Here is a 17,865-nt window from a genome sequence, read left to right on the forward strand (position 1 = left end):
CTTTTCATCATTCCGCAGGTGAAAAAATTTCTGAACTACTTTTACGACAAGAGATTTCCCACATTTCGACTGGCGATGTGCACCATGAACTTCTGTAACGAGCAAGAACTGCAGGAGCTGGCTGAAGCAAGTATGTTGTGCTTGGCTCTTCAGAAAAAAGAAAATCATACATTGTTTTTAATTGCAATCTCTCACCGATTATTCACTAGAAATTCCTTCTTTTCATTTTCCTGCTTTAGAGGCAATCGCTTAAGCAATCTTTGAAGCTATGGTGTCTCTTCAACCCCAGTACATGATGATTTTTTTCGTCTAAATTTTTAACTGACGGCGTGGTTTAGGCGGTAAAAAACACATCGTTGTCTGCTCCACCAATGTGGGTGCAGTTTCTTCAGTCCCAGCGCATTTCGTTTGTTATAAATGAAAAAGTATTTTCGCCATAAGATTATCAGAATCAACTGCAAAGGCCAACAGAAGTTAACCTGCAGTTCCTGCATACGCACGTGTGGCGTGACGTTTAATTCTAGCAATCCTTTAAAGCACAGCCCTTAGGCGTCAGTTCCTGCCTTGAGCGTCGGCGTGCCACTGCGTCCCTCGTAACCGAGCGAACGAGCACAGCGAAAGATGAAAGATCGAACGCGGAGGGCTGCGGGTGATAAAAGACGACGATAGCAAAAAGAGCGCGAGGAGGAAAATGGAGGAGGAGGAGATATGGCGAAAGTGCGAGAAGAAAAGCGTAGTGCCTCGCAAGACGGGTGTGCAGCGACGATGGGTACGGCATGGCGCCAGAGTAACGTACGTCAGGCTTATGGAAACAAAGTGCTGTATGGGTGGAGGTCTGTATGCGGCGGCTGCTGTGAATCGTCCCATGCGTCACCCATGCCCTGCCTCACGCGATCTCCCGATAAGCGAGGCAGTCGCGCCACACGCCGCTCCATTTGCAACGTGCCGCATGAGACAGATTGTACGCGCCAGCCGCTATATCGCGGAATGAAAACACGTATGGAACTGCACTAAAATTTCGCATTAGGGAGTATCGTAGTCGTCGGCGAATTTTTTCTCTTAAAGACCGAGTCTGGGGAAGTTCTCACATCTGAAAATTCAACTATCAACATCAACCAATTGACAAAAGATATTGGATCATAGACAATGCATTGTTCAAGTCGTTGTTGCAGTATCAACACGAAGCAAACCGCCGTGGTTGCTCAGTGGCTATGGTGTTGGGCTGCAGACTACGAGGTAACGGGATCGAATCCTGGCCACCGCGGCCGCATTTCGTTGGGCGCGAAAGGCGAAAACACCCGTTTACTTAGATTTAGTTGCAGGTTAAAGAACCCCAGGTGGTCGAAATTTCCGAGTCCTCCACTACGGCGTGCCTCATAATCAGAAAGTGGTTTTGGCACGTAATGCCCCATATTTTTTTTCAACATGAAGCGCGACTCCACGTTGATGTGCAATTCCAGCTCGGCGATACGGCTCATGGCAACCCATGCGATGAACAAAAAAAAAATGGGTTCCCTTCTGACGTAAAGTATCGTGTATTATTTTTGCTGCTGCTTTTATTCAACGATTTCCTTTTTACTAATCACTGCTTCTTTTCTTGAGAGGAAAAGGCAGACGAATTTGTTTGTGAACACCATGGCGAACAGCGCAAGCGATAGTGAAGGGAAGAAACACGGAGGACATGCGCTGACGAAAACGTAGCCAGCTTCCGTAATAAATGTCCTTTTCATAGGAACTGGCACTAACATTGTGATAAAGATGCTCATGGATCCTCCTGACCATCTTTACTTTGGAAGTACTTGTTGTAGTCAAACTTACATTATCTCCCTAATATTTTGCTCAACTGTCAATTTATTTCTGCAAATCCATATGTTCCCGTAAAAAAAGTAGCTGCAATTCGCCATGGTGCCACTCCGCAAAAGTACTGCGCAGAAAGTCGACCACACATGTAGCCATAAGGCGCAAAGTGAGATAAAAAAAAGGGGGGGGGGGGAGGTGCAGAAGAAGGCAACCTCTGCGGTGCCCAATATTTTGATGTTTCTTTATAACCCATGTTCGCTAAGACATCTAATATGAACCAACCGTGGACGATCTGAGTAATTGGCAATGCGCATGTTTCTTTGTTTTTCGCAGTAATTCCCCCTGTGGTTGACTTCAAAGTGAAGTACTGCATGACCAATGATAAGCCCCGTCCTACTCTGGGTCAGTGCATCATCATGTGAGTAGTCCGAGCTGCATTATTAGGAGATGAAGGACACACACACACACACACACACACACACACACACACACACACACACACACACACACACACACACACACACACACACACACACACACACACACACAAACACACACACGTGTGTGTGTGTGTGTGAGCGTCCTGTATAACCAGGACGCTCCACTGGTGTTCTAGTTTGGTAACGATGTGCGGTGTCACAAAAGAACGACACAGGAAACATACTTGCTTTGATGTCATCTGTCGTGCCTCCATCTCACTGATTTTCCGTGAATTATCAGCCTGAATCACTGACGGTGTTCATCACCGCATGAAAAAAAAAGAGGGCTCACTTTGAGTGTTCTTCTTATTTTCTTCTTTTCCTCCAGCGCATTTCTGGCCACGATCGCCTTCCTCGTGGCTTTAGGCACCGGACTGGACATCTACACAGAAAAGAGAGCGCTGAAGTGTCGGCGTCGTAAGTATAAGCTTATTCGCACATGCTCGCTACCGCAATAAGTTACGGGTAACCATAGCATGTACGTGATTTTTCTAATAACGAAGATACGACGACGTCTTTACACGCCAGTGTGTTTCCCTTCTCGTCATACAATGTTTTATACTTCCACCGACCTCGCTCATAGCGAGCATACGGGACACGTCGACAAAAAAATACGTGCGCCCGTGTACCTGTTCGTGCTATCGCGGACAAGTTTGATGCTTGCCATTGATGTATGACTTCATTGTACCACCCTGATAAAATCGCCTTTGCTGGCTGAAGAATCTAAAAATAAATAATGAAGAAAGAAAATATAAACAGGATAATTCATATACGAACAAAGGAAAACTAAATTTGTGGTGGACGTTTTCTTCTTTCGTCTTTTTTTTTTTTAAGTAGACTGCTCATTTTCCAAAGTTGTGTAAGCGGGATTCTTATTTCTCTTTAGTACCCCGTTAAATTGACAAAAATATGAACATGTGACGTTGAAATTTTATTCAAACACGCTAATATGCGCTTCACCCGAAACACAGCCTTTCGATATTGCTTCTTTACTCAAATTTTTCTTGGTTTAATTTGTCCAGGATAGTTACGTGTGCGTTGCGCACCATTCGCAATATGACGCACAATAAGGCACGTGCATCCCCAAGTTTCTCCCACGAAAAACTTGCGTTAGACTTGCGCAAACAGTTTATACGCGCGCACTTACAGGAAATAAAATTAGCTGCGAGTTCGCGGTGTTTCTGCCCATTTCCTTTCGCCTAACGTTAAGCGCAGCGCACCTACTCTAGCTGGCAACAAACGATGGTTGGTAACCTTCTGGACTGTCTGATTGGATAAACGTGATCACCCATCGCATGTATGCTTCTCCAAATGCAGCGTAAGCTAGTATGTGTCATACCGTCAGAAGCAATATTCTGGATTCCAGAAATTCGGCGAGAGATATATCCCCGCGATGTTTCATTGCGTGGTGCCTATACGTGGACGTTCGTCCGAGCATCTAGTGGTGACCAACATGAATGGGCATCGCTGCTAATAGAAGTTGCCCGCAAGCTTCGCGCAGTGCGACAACACGACGATGGAGCTCTGCCGAGGCTCTGTATAGGTATACCTGGGCTTAGCCCCAAGGACGACATCACATTTATCTTGTCGTGATCTCAGCATGATTGCACATCACGTGAATGGTATCAGATTACGTGTGCATGCTGTATACAAAGTTCACGAGTCATATCTCGAAGATTGGTTCTGTAGATGTGATGCTGCAATGGTTTCGTTTGCATCGTGTGCCATGGGAACGAAGAAGACACACACTTTACGAGTCGATAGAAGGAGTACGTCGTTTCCGCTGCAACAGAGTATTTACTCTCGGTATGTTGCATTGCAAAACATGTACCGTGTGAAAGGCGCATAATAATGCTGCGTTAAATGTTGGCGAAAGAAATCTCTCTTGGTTGAATGAAGGCCCAATCGCTAAGCTTAAGAATCTGTAATGTCACCGGTGTCATTATTGCTGTGGTGGCTACTACCAGATACTGCATTAAATGGAGGGTCTCTGCATATGACCGAAACACTTATTTTGCCGCCCCAACACCCAGCGCAAAATAAATTCGCGTTCAGGTTAGGGGTGCCGCCGAGTTGCACTGAAGAGTCGACGCTTGCGCGTGGTACACGGCTTGTGCGCTCTTGGCTCACCACAGCCTGCTTTCAATGTTCTCGTGACAGACGTCCTGGTCCGAGTGGTGACCTGTTTCTCGCTGCTGTCGAACACTCGCTCCATGCTGAGCGTCAACAAGGACAAGAACTCGGACGCCTACAAGTTCCAGTTTCTGCACGGAATCCGCTTTCTCAGCATTGTCTGGATCGTCATCGGCCACTGCTACGGAACGCCGTCGGACGTCTGGTGTGAGTAAAAGACAGAGCACGCTTGTGACGCACGCAGCAGCCGTTTCGGTGTCATTGCGGGAGGCATGGAGCAATGCGAACCTCGTTTTGCTCGGTATATCAGCTTTAAAGTGCCACAATTTAGGAAGAAAAGGAGGAAATTGGGTATTGAGGTTTCTACTTTAGGGGAAACACTGATATGCCACAACGATTCCTCCCCTTAGGGGGTAACTGCAAGGGGATGAACTGCTACTCCCCACGCGGTTACTGCTTCGAAGATTAACAGTTGCCTTTTCCGATGCACCTCACGGGAGTAACGGTCATTCTTTCCGATGCTCCGCAAAGGTGGAACTAATGAAATTAGGCATTCATACCCTGATAAAAAATTACTGAGCTCAAGAAAAAGAAGTAAAAACGGTGCCCGAAAGTAGGATTCGAGCTCACGTCCTCGCGCGCTCCGAAGTCAGGCACTCTAACCACTGCAGCATGGCAGGTCGGTTGGCAGGACAGGATATTGAGACAAGGTTAAGCATCGAAACGCAGGTGCGGCAGTATAAAAGCGACTCGGCATATTGTGTTGAGTGTACTTGAAACCATAAGCGACTGCTAATAGAAATCTGCCCGAGAATTATTAGGGTGATTTAAATTGAGGCACTACGTGATGTATATGTGTAGCGATCTCAAACGGGGCACCCAACAGGACACAGAAGGCCAACTTCTCTGTCGCTTAGCGTGTCACGTTTCAACTACACATCGATTCAGTTAAGTTCGTCATCACCATGGAACGGAAGGAACTTAGGTACTACTCACCGAGAACATCTGCCAGTCTATCCACGACTTGAGCGTTTAATGTGTATCGTTCACTTATGGTGTGCTCAGGGAGGGCATGGCTCTTCACATTCTAGTTTTTAAATTTCAAGCAATTTTCTCACAAGGAGGCGAAGTGCTGCTTTGTATGTAGTTCAATAGACAGCGCACGGACTTCAAACTATTCACGATTTATATGCAATATCGTTTTCGCCGCATCACTCCACTACACGGACGAAAACAGGGCAGCGCATGGGGATTAACTGTTGCCCTCCGTCCTCCCGTTGCTCTCTTTCCGACCAGGGACTAAACACTTACTCTCCGAAATTTGCACACGGTACGCACATTCATGCAGTTCCTTCAGGGACGAAAGCGCCCTTTTTAGGACTAACTGCCGAGTTACTCCCGTTTTCCGCGGGATTTTTCTTAGAGTGCAGTTGCCTACCGCTGCAAGGACAGGCATTGCAAGACGGAAAAGGTGATTAACTTGAATACGTGCTTCACCTTGTTTCAGGATCCTGTACTCTCCCTCATTTAGTCCAAATGTGTTGAACCGAAGTGACTATTATACAATATTCACGGCGGAGAACACGCAGAATGATTGCCGATAGCGCGCATGTAGTGTATAGTGTATATTTGCAATTTTCAAGTTGACGTGCGTTTTTCATTTTATAATATTTGTTGTTCACTACCGCATCCGTCAACAGCGCAATGTCGTAGCTGCGGGATGTTGACTTTCACATTTTCAGCTACACCATATACTTTATATACTGAGTGGTTCTGTGTAGACTAAGTAATTTTTAAAAATCATGTGTGGCAGCACAACTCTAATCCTTGTGCTGTACTGCTCAAGCAGGCGGACATTGTTGGCACGAGTGATCGAATGGCACGATCAATTACGTAACCAAAATTTACTACTGAAGGTTTTAACAAATTGTCTTACGACATACAATGCAGCTTGCAAATTGTAGCCAACGGGGTCGTAAGGCGGATTCAATGGGAACCAACTCTCAGGATGACACCAATTTGGAGATATGAATTCCTGAGCTTTTCAAATAAATACACTGGCGGTGCAGACACGTTCGTGCTTTCATGCATAAAACGGTGTTTTGTTAAAAATGCAAGTAGAACGACCACACGTTTTTCCTGCAAGTTTAATGGCGCACATCTCAAAAGCAATGACATCAACAGAAATCTTTTCACGTAGATGTTTCTTGCAGTCGCGCCGGCTACAATTTGTAAATTGCAATATGCGCCGTAAGGTAGCTAGTTGAAAGCGTTATCAGTGAATTTTCGTTATTTATTGAGAATGCTTTTCGATTTCTCGCGCGAGTAATGCCCGTCTTTTCGATTAGACCAGCTCAAGGACTAAAATTCTGCTATCAGCCATGAGCGTTGTTTAAATTTGCTTCAACTCTTCGCAGAAACACCTGATGTACTATATACTACGCAGATCACATATGATTGCATGATGCTGCTTGACTGTCTTATGCGGACTGATTTTCCCGACGGTTTTCATTGTGTGATTGTTCAAATATGCTCTCTTCGCCAAAGCAAGTTAATTTTTTTGTTCGGGACATTGGGGTGCGCTTGCCCATGCATGCACGTGTTTTGATTACTCATTTTCTTCTAGTTTTGTTGCAAATTAAAAAAGAAATGGGCACTATACCATGGAATTTAATGACAGTTGTATTTATGACAGTTGTGTTTTACAGTTGTATTTTATCAGCAAGCAAGTTCTTGCGGTTGTAGTGCTCACTATGAACACTGGAAGCACGAATGTCGCTAAATTTCAGTATTTTGCTGGGTGCATTTATTCCTCGGTTCCCGTCACCTGATCAGGCACGAAGGCCCTTGGAAGACAACTTTGCCTACATAATACGAAAGCTATGCATATTGGACGTCAACGTGAACGCGCCCACAAAAAGCAAGCTAAAACTTGAATATGACGGGCTCAATGCCTCTGTAGTATAGGAGACTAACGCAAAACAAAACCGGTGAATCAAACTTTCAAGTTTCACAAAAACCCAGTTGGCAAGTCGGCTATTGTTATTCTTCCAGCGTGCGCCTCGTATTTCGCGAGTAGCGAACGGCAGCCCCTTATATGCCACTCTAAAACTATGTTTAATAAATATTATTTTTCTACGCGACTAGTTCTCGTTGGATGTTTGTTGCCTGGAGGTAGATTGAACATCGCTGAAATGGTGCCAAGTTCAGCCACATTGGCGGCCCTCATTGATCTGTTCCCGACAAGATAAAAATGATATAGAAATGGCACCTCACTTACGATCGAGGCAGTCTAGAAGTGATGCGGTCCAACTACAACTAGTGCGCAGTGTGCAATGCAAATAGCTGCCAACTTGGCATCTTCAAGAACGTTGTCATGAAAGAACTAGCTGAGACGAAAAGGCGCTCCTATACGCAACTGTGGACGGACGCTGGTTTGATGATAGTGCGCAAACGCAGTCCTTCACTCGCAATTAAGGGCAATCAGAAAACGTCTGCCAAGCCACTAGGCTCGTCGCCCTTTGAGATATGCAATCTTGTGCGCTGCCGTGGCGGAAAAGGAAATCATGCAAATATGAGGCTTGGAAGAGACTACCGAATATACTTGACGAAATTCTACAAGCCCCATGCCAAATAGACGGTCAATTATGTTAACTTCTTAATTATACTAGTGACCGTAGGAGGAGGGCTTAGATTAGCCTTAATCACCTAGAGCATGTTCGAAACGCGAGACCACCGTGTTTCCGCCTTAAGCACACGTCGAACTGCTGCCACCGCCCTCCATTGCTGTAAGTAATAGAACCCGCAACTTCTCATCCAGTGGTTGAACATTGCCTCTTACATTCAGTGTTCCTTTCGAATACATGTAACTTAAACGTGCTCGTTGAATCCGAAGTCCATTTCTGAGCACCAGCATTGAAGCAAGATTGGGGAGGCATAAAAGTGGCGGAGCATAAAAAGATCCGTGACCTGCAAGAGCAGGCAACAGCTTGTTCATTTCTCTTGACTAGTGGAGAGCTCAGTGGGAAAATTTTTTTTCCGTACAACCAGAAATGTAGTCTGAACGTTTTTTCCTAGGCAAAAGTACACCTAAAGATGCATATTTTTCCAGAATTATATGGAAGCATTGGTGTGCTCCTTACATTTGGCCATTACTGCAATGAGAAAGAAGGCACAAGAGGCACGTGACGTGAAAAATACGTTATGGTGGTTTATATTGTCTGCGACATAAGTATTTGAGTTACTCTTTTTTTTTATCCGTTCTGCCTGCTTGAAGAAGTCGTAGCAGATCTTCACTTTGACTAGAAGTGAAAATAATTGGTGTAACTTTTTATCACGAATTGGTGTAACTTTTTATTTGTCACTCATCCAAGTACCTACTGAAAAGAAATATCTACATTCAGGAAAATAGTGACAGTCTCATTCCATACGCACTCGGACACTAATCGAATATTGGACGAAGGGGTTAATCGAAGAGACACTCTCTCCGGCTTTAATTATGAAGGAGTAGTCAACGGGTCAGTACGTTCCTTAGCATTTTACATGTTAGACCTTCTTCACGAATCTGGTTCAGGACATATAAAAAACTAAGGTTCCCTAAGAAAAGAATGAACTCATGAGGTTCTCTTGGTTTGAAATTGGCTCGCAATGCCTTCCTCAGTGGTACATACTCTTCTCAGTCGTGCAATACTGCCGGTTCCTACAGCTCTTTACAAGTAGACCACGAACATTACATTTGCACTTGATACTGTGAATTAATTGGACTTCAGCCTCCATGAGTGCAAATAAATTCTCGGACACCAAGGAGATAGATAATAACACAATTTAAGCTGCTATGTCAATGGGACTCGCTCATTCGATAAGAGAACATTAGTAGGAGCTACATGAAATTGATCACATGTAAAAAGAACACAGTGCACAAAAGTTCTTTTTCAGAAGAAGCATTTTCAACAAACCAAGGAGATGAAACAAAGATAACGTACACAGATGTCCCGAACACGACAGTCCACGTTGACCGCACAGTAGCTTTCGATTACTGAAGTGATTTAACCTGTCTAAGGCCTTATCATGGCTGAGGCAAAGCGCATTGTTCTGATGGTAGACAGAAATATATGTAGGAAGAGCAGAAAAAGCAATAATTTACGCAGATTCATCGAGCGCTTTAAACACCATAACCTCTAGAAATGCTAAAGAGAATGCGTCAACCACGAGGTTGTTAAACCTGCTCAGTACTCGCCGGGGTGGCGTAGCGGCTATGGCGTCGCGCTACTAAGTCCGAGGATGCCGGATTGAAGCCCGTCCGCGGCGGCCGCATTTGGATGAGGTGGAAATGTAAAAATCAAAATTAGCCCGAAGTCTCCCACTACGGCGTGCCTCATAATCCAATCATGGTTTTGGCACATAGAACCCCATATTTTTATTAATATTCTAAACAAACCCAACAGCTGGCATTGAGGTAGCCTTTCGCCAGGTAGTCAGCCATGTAGGAATAAAAAGTAAAGAAAACGCACATGCACTGGCCAAGAGCTGTAGAGGGACAGAGCAACAAATCAGAACGCCCCCAAACGCCAACACGAAAACGTAGTGTATCACCTGCAATCACCGAAAATGGGAAGGAGAACGCTACATGGATGGGCATACCGAAGTACTCATCGAGACTGTATTAGGCATCTGAAAATATTGTCGTTACCAGAACAGTGTTAAGTTACGTTACTCAAGCTGAAAATGTGGGCCTCATCTGTAGCACACGGACAAGTTTTATAAAAGGAATAGCCCCGTCTCGTCTGTGTGAATACTGCTTCTGGTCCTTTCATAATTCCTGACAATATCATTTGCAAATAAGAGAAAGGAGAGGACAACACTTCAAATATATTTACTGGCATGTCCATCTTCTTCATGGAATGTTGCTAATGAAAAAAAAGTTCATCTACTCTGACGCAGTCTTCCGCATGGCGGACGAAAAACAACTTTCCAATTCCAGAATTAGCTCTTGCTCTGGCACCTGCGTTGACCTTAGCTGTCGTTTTGCAAACTAAACTTTCAACGCAAACTGACACAAAACGTAGCACGTTGCGACTGTTGCGGGAGTTCACATTATGTTTTGTGGCAGCGCAGCGGTTGCCCGCACCGGCAGGTTTTGTGCTGAGAAACTAACGGCCCATACACGTTCTTGGTACCATAGCATGTCTGCGTCCGTAATCACGGTGACATGACAAGGTATTCCGTCCATTCCACTAAGTTTTGAAGTGGGCTACGCTTCACTCCAAAATAATGTATGTTTAAGGAAAAATATAGTCAACTCGATGGGTTCCTGACTCGCTTCCGAAAACACAAGCCTAGATATAAGCCAGTGCAGCGCACCATTAACACGCCTCGCTGGCTCAGTGCCTGTGAGGTTCTGCTGATGAGAACGAGTTTAAGGGTTCAAATCCCGGTTGACGCTGAATCAGCCCGATAATAGAACAATGCAAACGTACAGCGTTCTATGGGTGCAGACACGTTTAAGATTGGCCCGAAGCCTTCCACTACGGCGTCTTTAAAATCCCCCGTGCCGTTTTGATAGATAGATTTTATTTCTTTCAAAACAAAGCACAGAAATGAGAGAGGACGGAAGGGGAAAAGCTGCCAAATGCAGCTTAAGGATTCCGTACGCCCTACAAAGGAGCAGTGTGGTGAAAAACAAAGGCAATGCGACAGGTTGCAAAGTATACACAAAAACAGAATTCAAAATCACACTACTCGTAATCCATTGCAAAATTGTAATTTACACGTAATCTATTACATTGTCATGATTTTACACAATTAATGCAATTACACAATTTCTTCGCCCATTCCCATTACACAATTCTAACGCCAACGTAGACAAAAATACAGATAAATAGAATTCATTCAAGACCCCTACAATGCATTGTCATACAGTTACACAGGTGAGCTATTCGTTCGAAGGCTCGAAAAGATTTATCAATTCCATGAAAGTTTGTGTTGAAAGCAACCTAAGAGAAAAACGATTATCTTCGAGAACATTTAGGTACCTAGGCAGATTGTACGATAAAGATTGTGTGCGGTATTTGGTGCGACTTAACGGTAGGGTCCATGAATAGAGTGATGTACATCATATGTAGGTGCATGACGTACTAGCTGAAACATTGTTAGCATAAGGTTACTGTTCGTTGCTACAGCAGTTTTGTAAATGCAGAGCAGTTTGAACACATACAAGGTAGTTACTCTTAAAATATTGAACTGCCTGAAATATTCTCTGGTGTGAGCATTCCACGCTATATTAGCTATCAATCTTATCGCATGCTTTTGTGCAATAAGAAGGCGCTGTCTATTGTGTTATGTCGTTGTACCCCAAACTGTGTGGCAATAAGTAATCACTGGCGCTATATATGAATTATAAATGAGGAGTTTAACTGTGTGGGAAGGGTTAACCTATGTTTACATAACGCGCCATTTAACCTGTTTATTTAGCACGAATATTTTCAATTTGTAGGTCTCAATTGAGTGTCTCAGAGAATATACCACCAAGAGATTTTATACTGGCTACAATATCAATCTTGACATTACCTAATAATAGTTCGATATCACCACTTATTACTTTATTTTTTGTTCTATATATCACAGCCTTTGTTTTATTCGTATTAACTTTAAAACAGTTATTATTACACCAGTGACGCAAATGTTCCGAAAATTGGTTGCCTCGGAGGGATAACTCAGCTAGTGTGTTTCCTGTGGCAAGCATTGTAATATCATCAGCGTAAGGTACGATATGAACCGGAAAGGGGGTATGAAAAATGTCATCTTATTTATTGGGTTGCTAAACCCAATAAACCAGCCACAGCGCACTGCTGCCGTCGCCCTCCCTAGCTCCCTTCATTCGCAGCATGGAAAAGGTCAACTGAGAGGCTCGTTCTCATGTGCTGAGTAACCTTGCTTTCGTGGGCGCAGTGTGCATCTGGTCGTAGTCGTACTTTATCGTATCCCGAATTTTATTTCAGCTCGCCTAATAAACAACGTCGCTCTCGGTGATCGCTGGGACATCACAATCATATCAGCCGGATTCATCAGTGTCGACACGTTCTTCTTCCTCAGGTGAGCGTGCCCACCCAAGCTACTCTTGTATGCAAATGAACAAGATTTATTTTTCCTGGCCAGCACCTCAGGGTAACACGTGGTTATAATAGTGTGGGCTATTTCACTTACTACTTATTGAGAGACCAATTTTGTACATTTAGTTTGTATCACTATATTATTCTTGCGTAAAAAGCATAAAATCTAATTCATGGGAACGTTAAACGCCACGTGAAGAAAGCTTAGGTAAATGTTGACTTTCATCGAGGGAAATAACCTGTCTTTATTGCTTCTTTTTTATTACAGTGCCTTTCTCCTTACGAGCGTTGTCTCGAAGCAAAAGCATGTTGGAGTTGTCATCTACGTCATGGCAGTGGTTAGGAGGCTCATTAGGTGAGTTCGTATAAGAGAAATAATAGAAATATAAGAGAAATTCGGCCCCACGCTTCCTCCGCGTGCCTTTGGCAGTGGTTAGTTCGGGAAGCGTAATATAGATAGCGCCACAGGCTCAGCCACCATCTCGTGCTCTTCGATTGGTTGAACACTGACTAAACCAGCAAAACGAATATACATTTGTAGTGATGAAGCTCGAAGGATATATGGTCGAGCACAGTGCGAATACTGCGCGTTTCCAGTAACGTTCCCAATTTTAAAGAATGTTTTTCATAGGAACCGCACTGTTCACAGTCGTCTTTAGCTACTGAGTTACTCAAGATAGTTATTGTAGTACGGTTACTTAGCCAATTTGCTATGTTCATTTTAGAAACAATATTCGTTAAGGCATAAGTTGTACTTGGAAAATTTGAAGTGTTCTAAAAAACTTTGAATCCTGTTGGTTTCATGAAGCTATCTTCTATGTATGACATATTTTCTGGGCTCGTTCTTCGTTTATACATCTGCTTGATAGAATTGCATAATTGGATTTTTCTTATAACTAAGTGCAGTACAAAAGCATTCACTGAGAAAAGACGATTACAAACACTCTACTATTGGTCGCATTGGCGTTTGATGCACCACTTTCTTTAAAATATTTATTTAAGCCACGTCAAACAGCGTTGTGGCTAGGTACAGAAAGTCCATAATGGCAGCATGCAGTGAAAAGAAAGAGGACATTATTACTCAAGTGCACATGCCTGCTCGAACTTGCGTAGTGCCAGTGTCCGAATGAACAAACCGCTATCCCCAGACTGTTGCTCAACGCTGGTTTAGTGGTATTGGCAAGGTTACTCTCCTGAGCGGCTTACGCCTAGCGCTTAGTAGTCTACACCAGCCAGACAAAGACTATCGCGCGAACCATTGCGAACTCCATGCGCGCAATCATCTCGCGGAGTGTCCTTAACTTGTCTTTAGATAGCGTCGCACGTGGGCATTCCCGGCAATGAAGAGGCGGACCGACTGGCATCTCGGACAAAGTATTGCGGCATTCGTCCGCAGGTTTGCTGGCAACTAGATGATTACTGTCTGCTTATCCGTCGCCACCTTCTTGGACAGCACCCTAACGAGCGAGTTTCAATAGCCGGATCATTTCCTCCACGTGTTGGTGGGCATGACTTACCTCCCAGCCTTAGAGCCATGTTACTGAAGCTTTCTGTAGTCGTGTGTGTCATAGTGACTGAGCGCTTACACCGACAACGGCGGAAGCTCAGTGCATCATTTGCTTTCTGCAGTGCCATGGAAACAGTAGTTTAATGAAGAACGGTCTCCCCTGCACTGCGAAGCGGACTGCACTTTGCAGAGACTATAGCATTCACTTGGCTGGCCATGTGCAACAATGGATCACATTTTATTTCCCGCGGTTCGTGCGTCCAAGCCTCATCAAGCACACAGAGACCTGCCTTTTTTGAAGGCGAAAAATGAAAACCGCCTATTATAGCCCGACACTTTGTTCTAATTTTGTGCTAATTTGTGGACCATTTCCAGGGCGCTAAGTGCCACCCGATAAGTGTGTGACATACGTGCACGTGTTATTCTTGTGTTGTTCTCTACTCCCCCCCCCCCTTTTTTTATTCCTCCTCTTGCACTCATCATGGCGCTCCCTGTTACTCTATCCTGTTCTTCACTCAGTAATCTTTTTCTATGTATTCAGAGCTGACAGGCGTTGTGCCCCCCTCCCTACCACTTGGTGGCTGTAGCCAACTAGATCTCTTTCTCCTCTCTGTGAATGTTTTATGTATGCAACCGTGATAATAACAATTGTAATTGTGACGCATGGTTGCAGTGTTAAGGAAGACGAATACAACGCAAAATGCACATCACGGAGGCTGGACATCAGTTGGTTTGCTGCACAAATGATTACAAACGTAAAAGGCTCAGTTGCGCTGACATTCGAGAACGCATGACATAACCCTTCTTCACCCATCACAGGACCAGTGCCCATCTTGTGCATATCCTTTGCTAAGGCTCGTTGGCGGGCTAGATGGCTCTGACTCCCAGTGAACGAATCACAGCGCGAAATGACGAGGACGAGAAGGAGGCACACATATGCGCTCTGTGCATCTCCTGCTGTTTTCATATTCCTCAGCCATGTTAACATGTTCGCCCATAACCGAAATGCACCAGACCAGAGTCCGCCCCATGCCTTTCTTGTTGTTTTCTTATTCCGTAGAGCTGTCAACATGGTTGCGCATAACCGAAATGATCCGGACTAATGTCCACCCTGTGCATTTCGTGTTTTTATACTCCTGAGCGATGTAAGCATGTTTGCACATAGTCGGGATGCACAGAACCTTAACCGATGCTTGTGCATTTGATGTTGTTTTCGTATTCTTTAACTGCGTAAACTTGTTTGGAAATAGCCTCAATGCACAGCACCAGAGGTAATGTTTCTTAATGCCTTTCTCTTCGCACGCAGGACACTGGTGCCGCTGTTCTTTATGTTAATGTGTATGTACCTGCTGCCGCTTATTGCGTCTGGGCCTGAGGCCCCGCAGTTCTTCGAGAAGCTGGATAATGAGGTCTACAACAACTGGTGGTCGCTCTTGGCGCAGGTTCGAAATTACTTCTACCACGATGACGATTTGGTAAGAACACTACGTTGCGACTTTACTTTTCCTTTTCTATTCAGCACAACAGGACGAAATAGAACAAAGAAAGGGAAAAAATGCATATCGCAATTGATCTTGGCACAAAATATTTTAATCCTACAGAGCACAACAAAACACGGCGAATTCCCATTTTCTCTACAGAACATTGTTCTTTACAACTGGAACAACGTGCCCCCAAAAACAGACATTAGCTCTGAAGGCTTTACGGGATTTACAGTGATTTGATAAAGTCTTCGGGAATATTAGTATGTGCATTTTTAATCTTTTATATGTACCCGTGACCTCTATATGATTGTGTTTCTTGCACGCTAATAATCTTGTCTCTTTCTTTCATTATTTCCTTTGGAATGCATGCATGTTGTTTGTTAGTGCTTTCTTATTTCCATTGTAGATTTTTACTCTGTCCTCTAATTTATTTAACAACTTTTTTTACCTTTCTTATCCATGATTTTGGAATAGCTGACTTTTTATGTGGCCAAACTTTTTATATGACACAGTTATTAGAGCAGAAAGAAAAGGAAATTTGGAAATAAATGTTCTAAATAATACTGGAGCGAAAATATAACAAGGAAGCGTAAGAGCTCGCCGCGTACATGTCGCGCAGTAACTGACAAATAACGAACCGCTCTGCCCGAAGTCACAGAGATAGCGCATGTACTTGCGTCATGCTGGTTCCCCTGCACTGTCGATGCCAGCGCCAAATGACTTGCATAACTTACGAGACTCCCTTATTTTACGAGACTCCTAATTTTAACATTATTCAAGCGGTTTTTAGGCTTCACTTGTTAGCACTATAATTGCATATTGTTTGTGTCTGTCCATGCTCTGTCACAGAACAGCCCCGAACGAACAGTATTTTTCTCACATACTCAGCATGCGTAATCTTCTTTGATATGCCCTACTCTTAATTTAGTGCGCTAAGAGATTGATAGCATCTTACAATAAATATGCATTGGTTGTAATTAGATAGTGTAAAGGGACTGAAAATACTTGGTGGTACTTCCTCAACTGGGAACTTAGCGAAGTTACCATGCAGTAAGCACGGATCCCAAAGCATGCACTAGTGCTTATAGTTTTCAATGATATGCGAATTCCGAATAATAGTCACTATTAATATTACTTATTTTTGTGCAAGTTTCGTTTTGTCTTCGCATGTACGCTCGGAAATTCACTACCGCTTCCACTGGAGCAAAAGCTATACTATGCCTAGCATGTTCACCGAATCACTGGTAGCAAGACTTTTTATGCACTTTTGCGAATTCATAGGAAAGCGTTTTAATGTTTCCCGTGTAAGCTACCCGGTCAGTATCTACATGACTTTAATGTAGCGCTACAAAAGAAATTCGACCGCAATAAGAGAAACGAAGGGTTGAACTGCACAAGAGCGCGCGCAGTGTAATTAAGCGATTTATTCTTTGTCAGGCATATTCCTATTTGATATACTGTTAGCGAAATGAAAAGGCATCAGATTAACAAAAAACGTATCTATAAGGGTTGAATGCAACTTACGGTTCAGAGCACTTTTTCCCATCAAAACCTTACCATTCATCCCTACAGTGGAAACTCGATTTAACGATGTGATGAACACGCTCGAAATATTTCGTTTAATCGGGAAGTTCGTAAAGGAGTTTTTTGGTCCTTCAAAATCTGATCTGAAATTTTGACGCAGCGACACGCAAAGTGTACCGCGGTATTGTATTTGCCGCTAATCCAGTCATCTGTCGCAGAAACCATGAAATAACTGAAGCAACTACCGCCGCCCCTGTCGAGGCGGCATTGAGTCGGCTGTTCCGTGCATGGACACGGTGTGCAGCCTCGTCAAAATAAAGCTAGGGATGTGACCACGGCGCCTAGATGTTTCAACGCGATAGCTTTAGAGCGCACGCTCGAAGAAGAGCCCGCCTGTGTCAAAATTAGAAATAAATCACCACTTTTTTTCCTCATTTATTTTTTTCGGTAAATCGAGTTCAGCCAAGTTTGTTTCGTTAATTCGGGTTCATGATAACATCGAACCCTATCGGCAGCTGCCGGGGAATGTAAGTTTCCTCGTTAGATGGGGAACTTCGTAAAAGCGTGTTCCGTTAGATCGAGTTTTGAGTGTATACACAAATGAAGTTTCCGCATATCGCTTAACACGTTCCTGCCCCTTTTAGTATTAATTTAAATATATGTGCAGGCGGCGTTGCCGCCACGCGAAATGCCTGCTAACTATTTTCCTTTGATGTAATATTCACTGTAACGTAATAGAAATTGTATTTGTTTTGAATTTAGAAGGCGTTTTTGCTAAGTTCTCGAGTTGTTCTGCTATCCTACTTATAAAAAAGAACTATGGGCACTTT

General features: G+C 43.8%; 1 protein-coding gene across 3 annotated transcripts in view; it reads left to right on the plus strand.

Moving 5' to 3' along the window:
• LOC135897354 (nose resistant to fluoxetine protein 6-like) overlaps positions 1-17,865 on the plus strand; it is a 71,722-nt gene that overhangs the window by 34,150 nt on the left and 19,707 nt on the right. For all 3 annotated transcript variants that reach the window (XM_070531991.1, XM_065425968.1, XM_065425966.1), the window contains exons 3-9: positions 19-130; positions 2,134-2,218; positions 2,608-2,696; positions 4,440-4,619; positions 12,410-12,503; positions 12,789-12,875; positions 15,334-15,502. In XM_070531991.1, the coding sequence (XP_070388092.1) occupies positions 19-130; positions 2,134-2,218; positions 2,608-2,696; positions 4,440-4,619; positions 12,410-12,503; positions 12,789-12,875; positions 15,334-15,502 (816 nt within the window). The remainder of the gene's footprint in view (positions 1-18; positions 131-2,133; positions 2,219-2,607; positions 2,697-4,439; positions 4,620-12,409; positions 12,504-12,788; positions 12,876-15,333; positions 15,503-17,865) is intronic.

Source organism: Dermacentor albipictus, chromosome 1, assembly GCF_038994185.2.
Source record: "Dermacentor albipictus isolate Rhodes 1998 colony chromosome 1, USDA_Dalb.pri_finalv2, whole genome shotgun sequence".
Lineage (NCBI taxonomy): Eukaryota > Metazoa > Arthropoda > Arachnida > Ixodida > Ixodidae > Dermacentor > Dermacentor albipictus.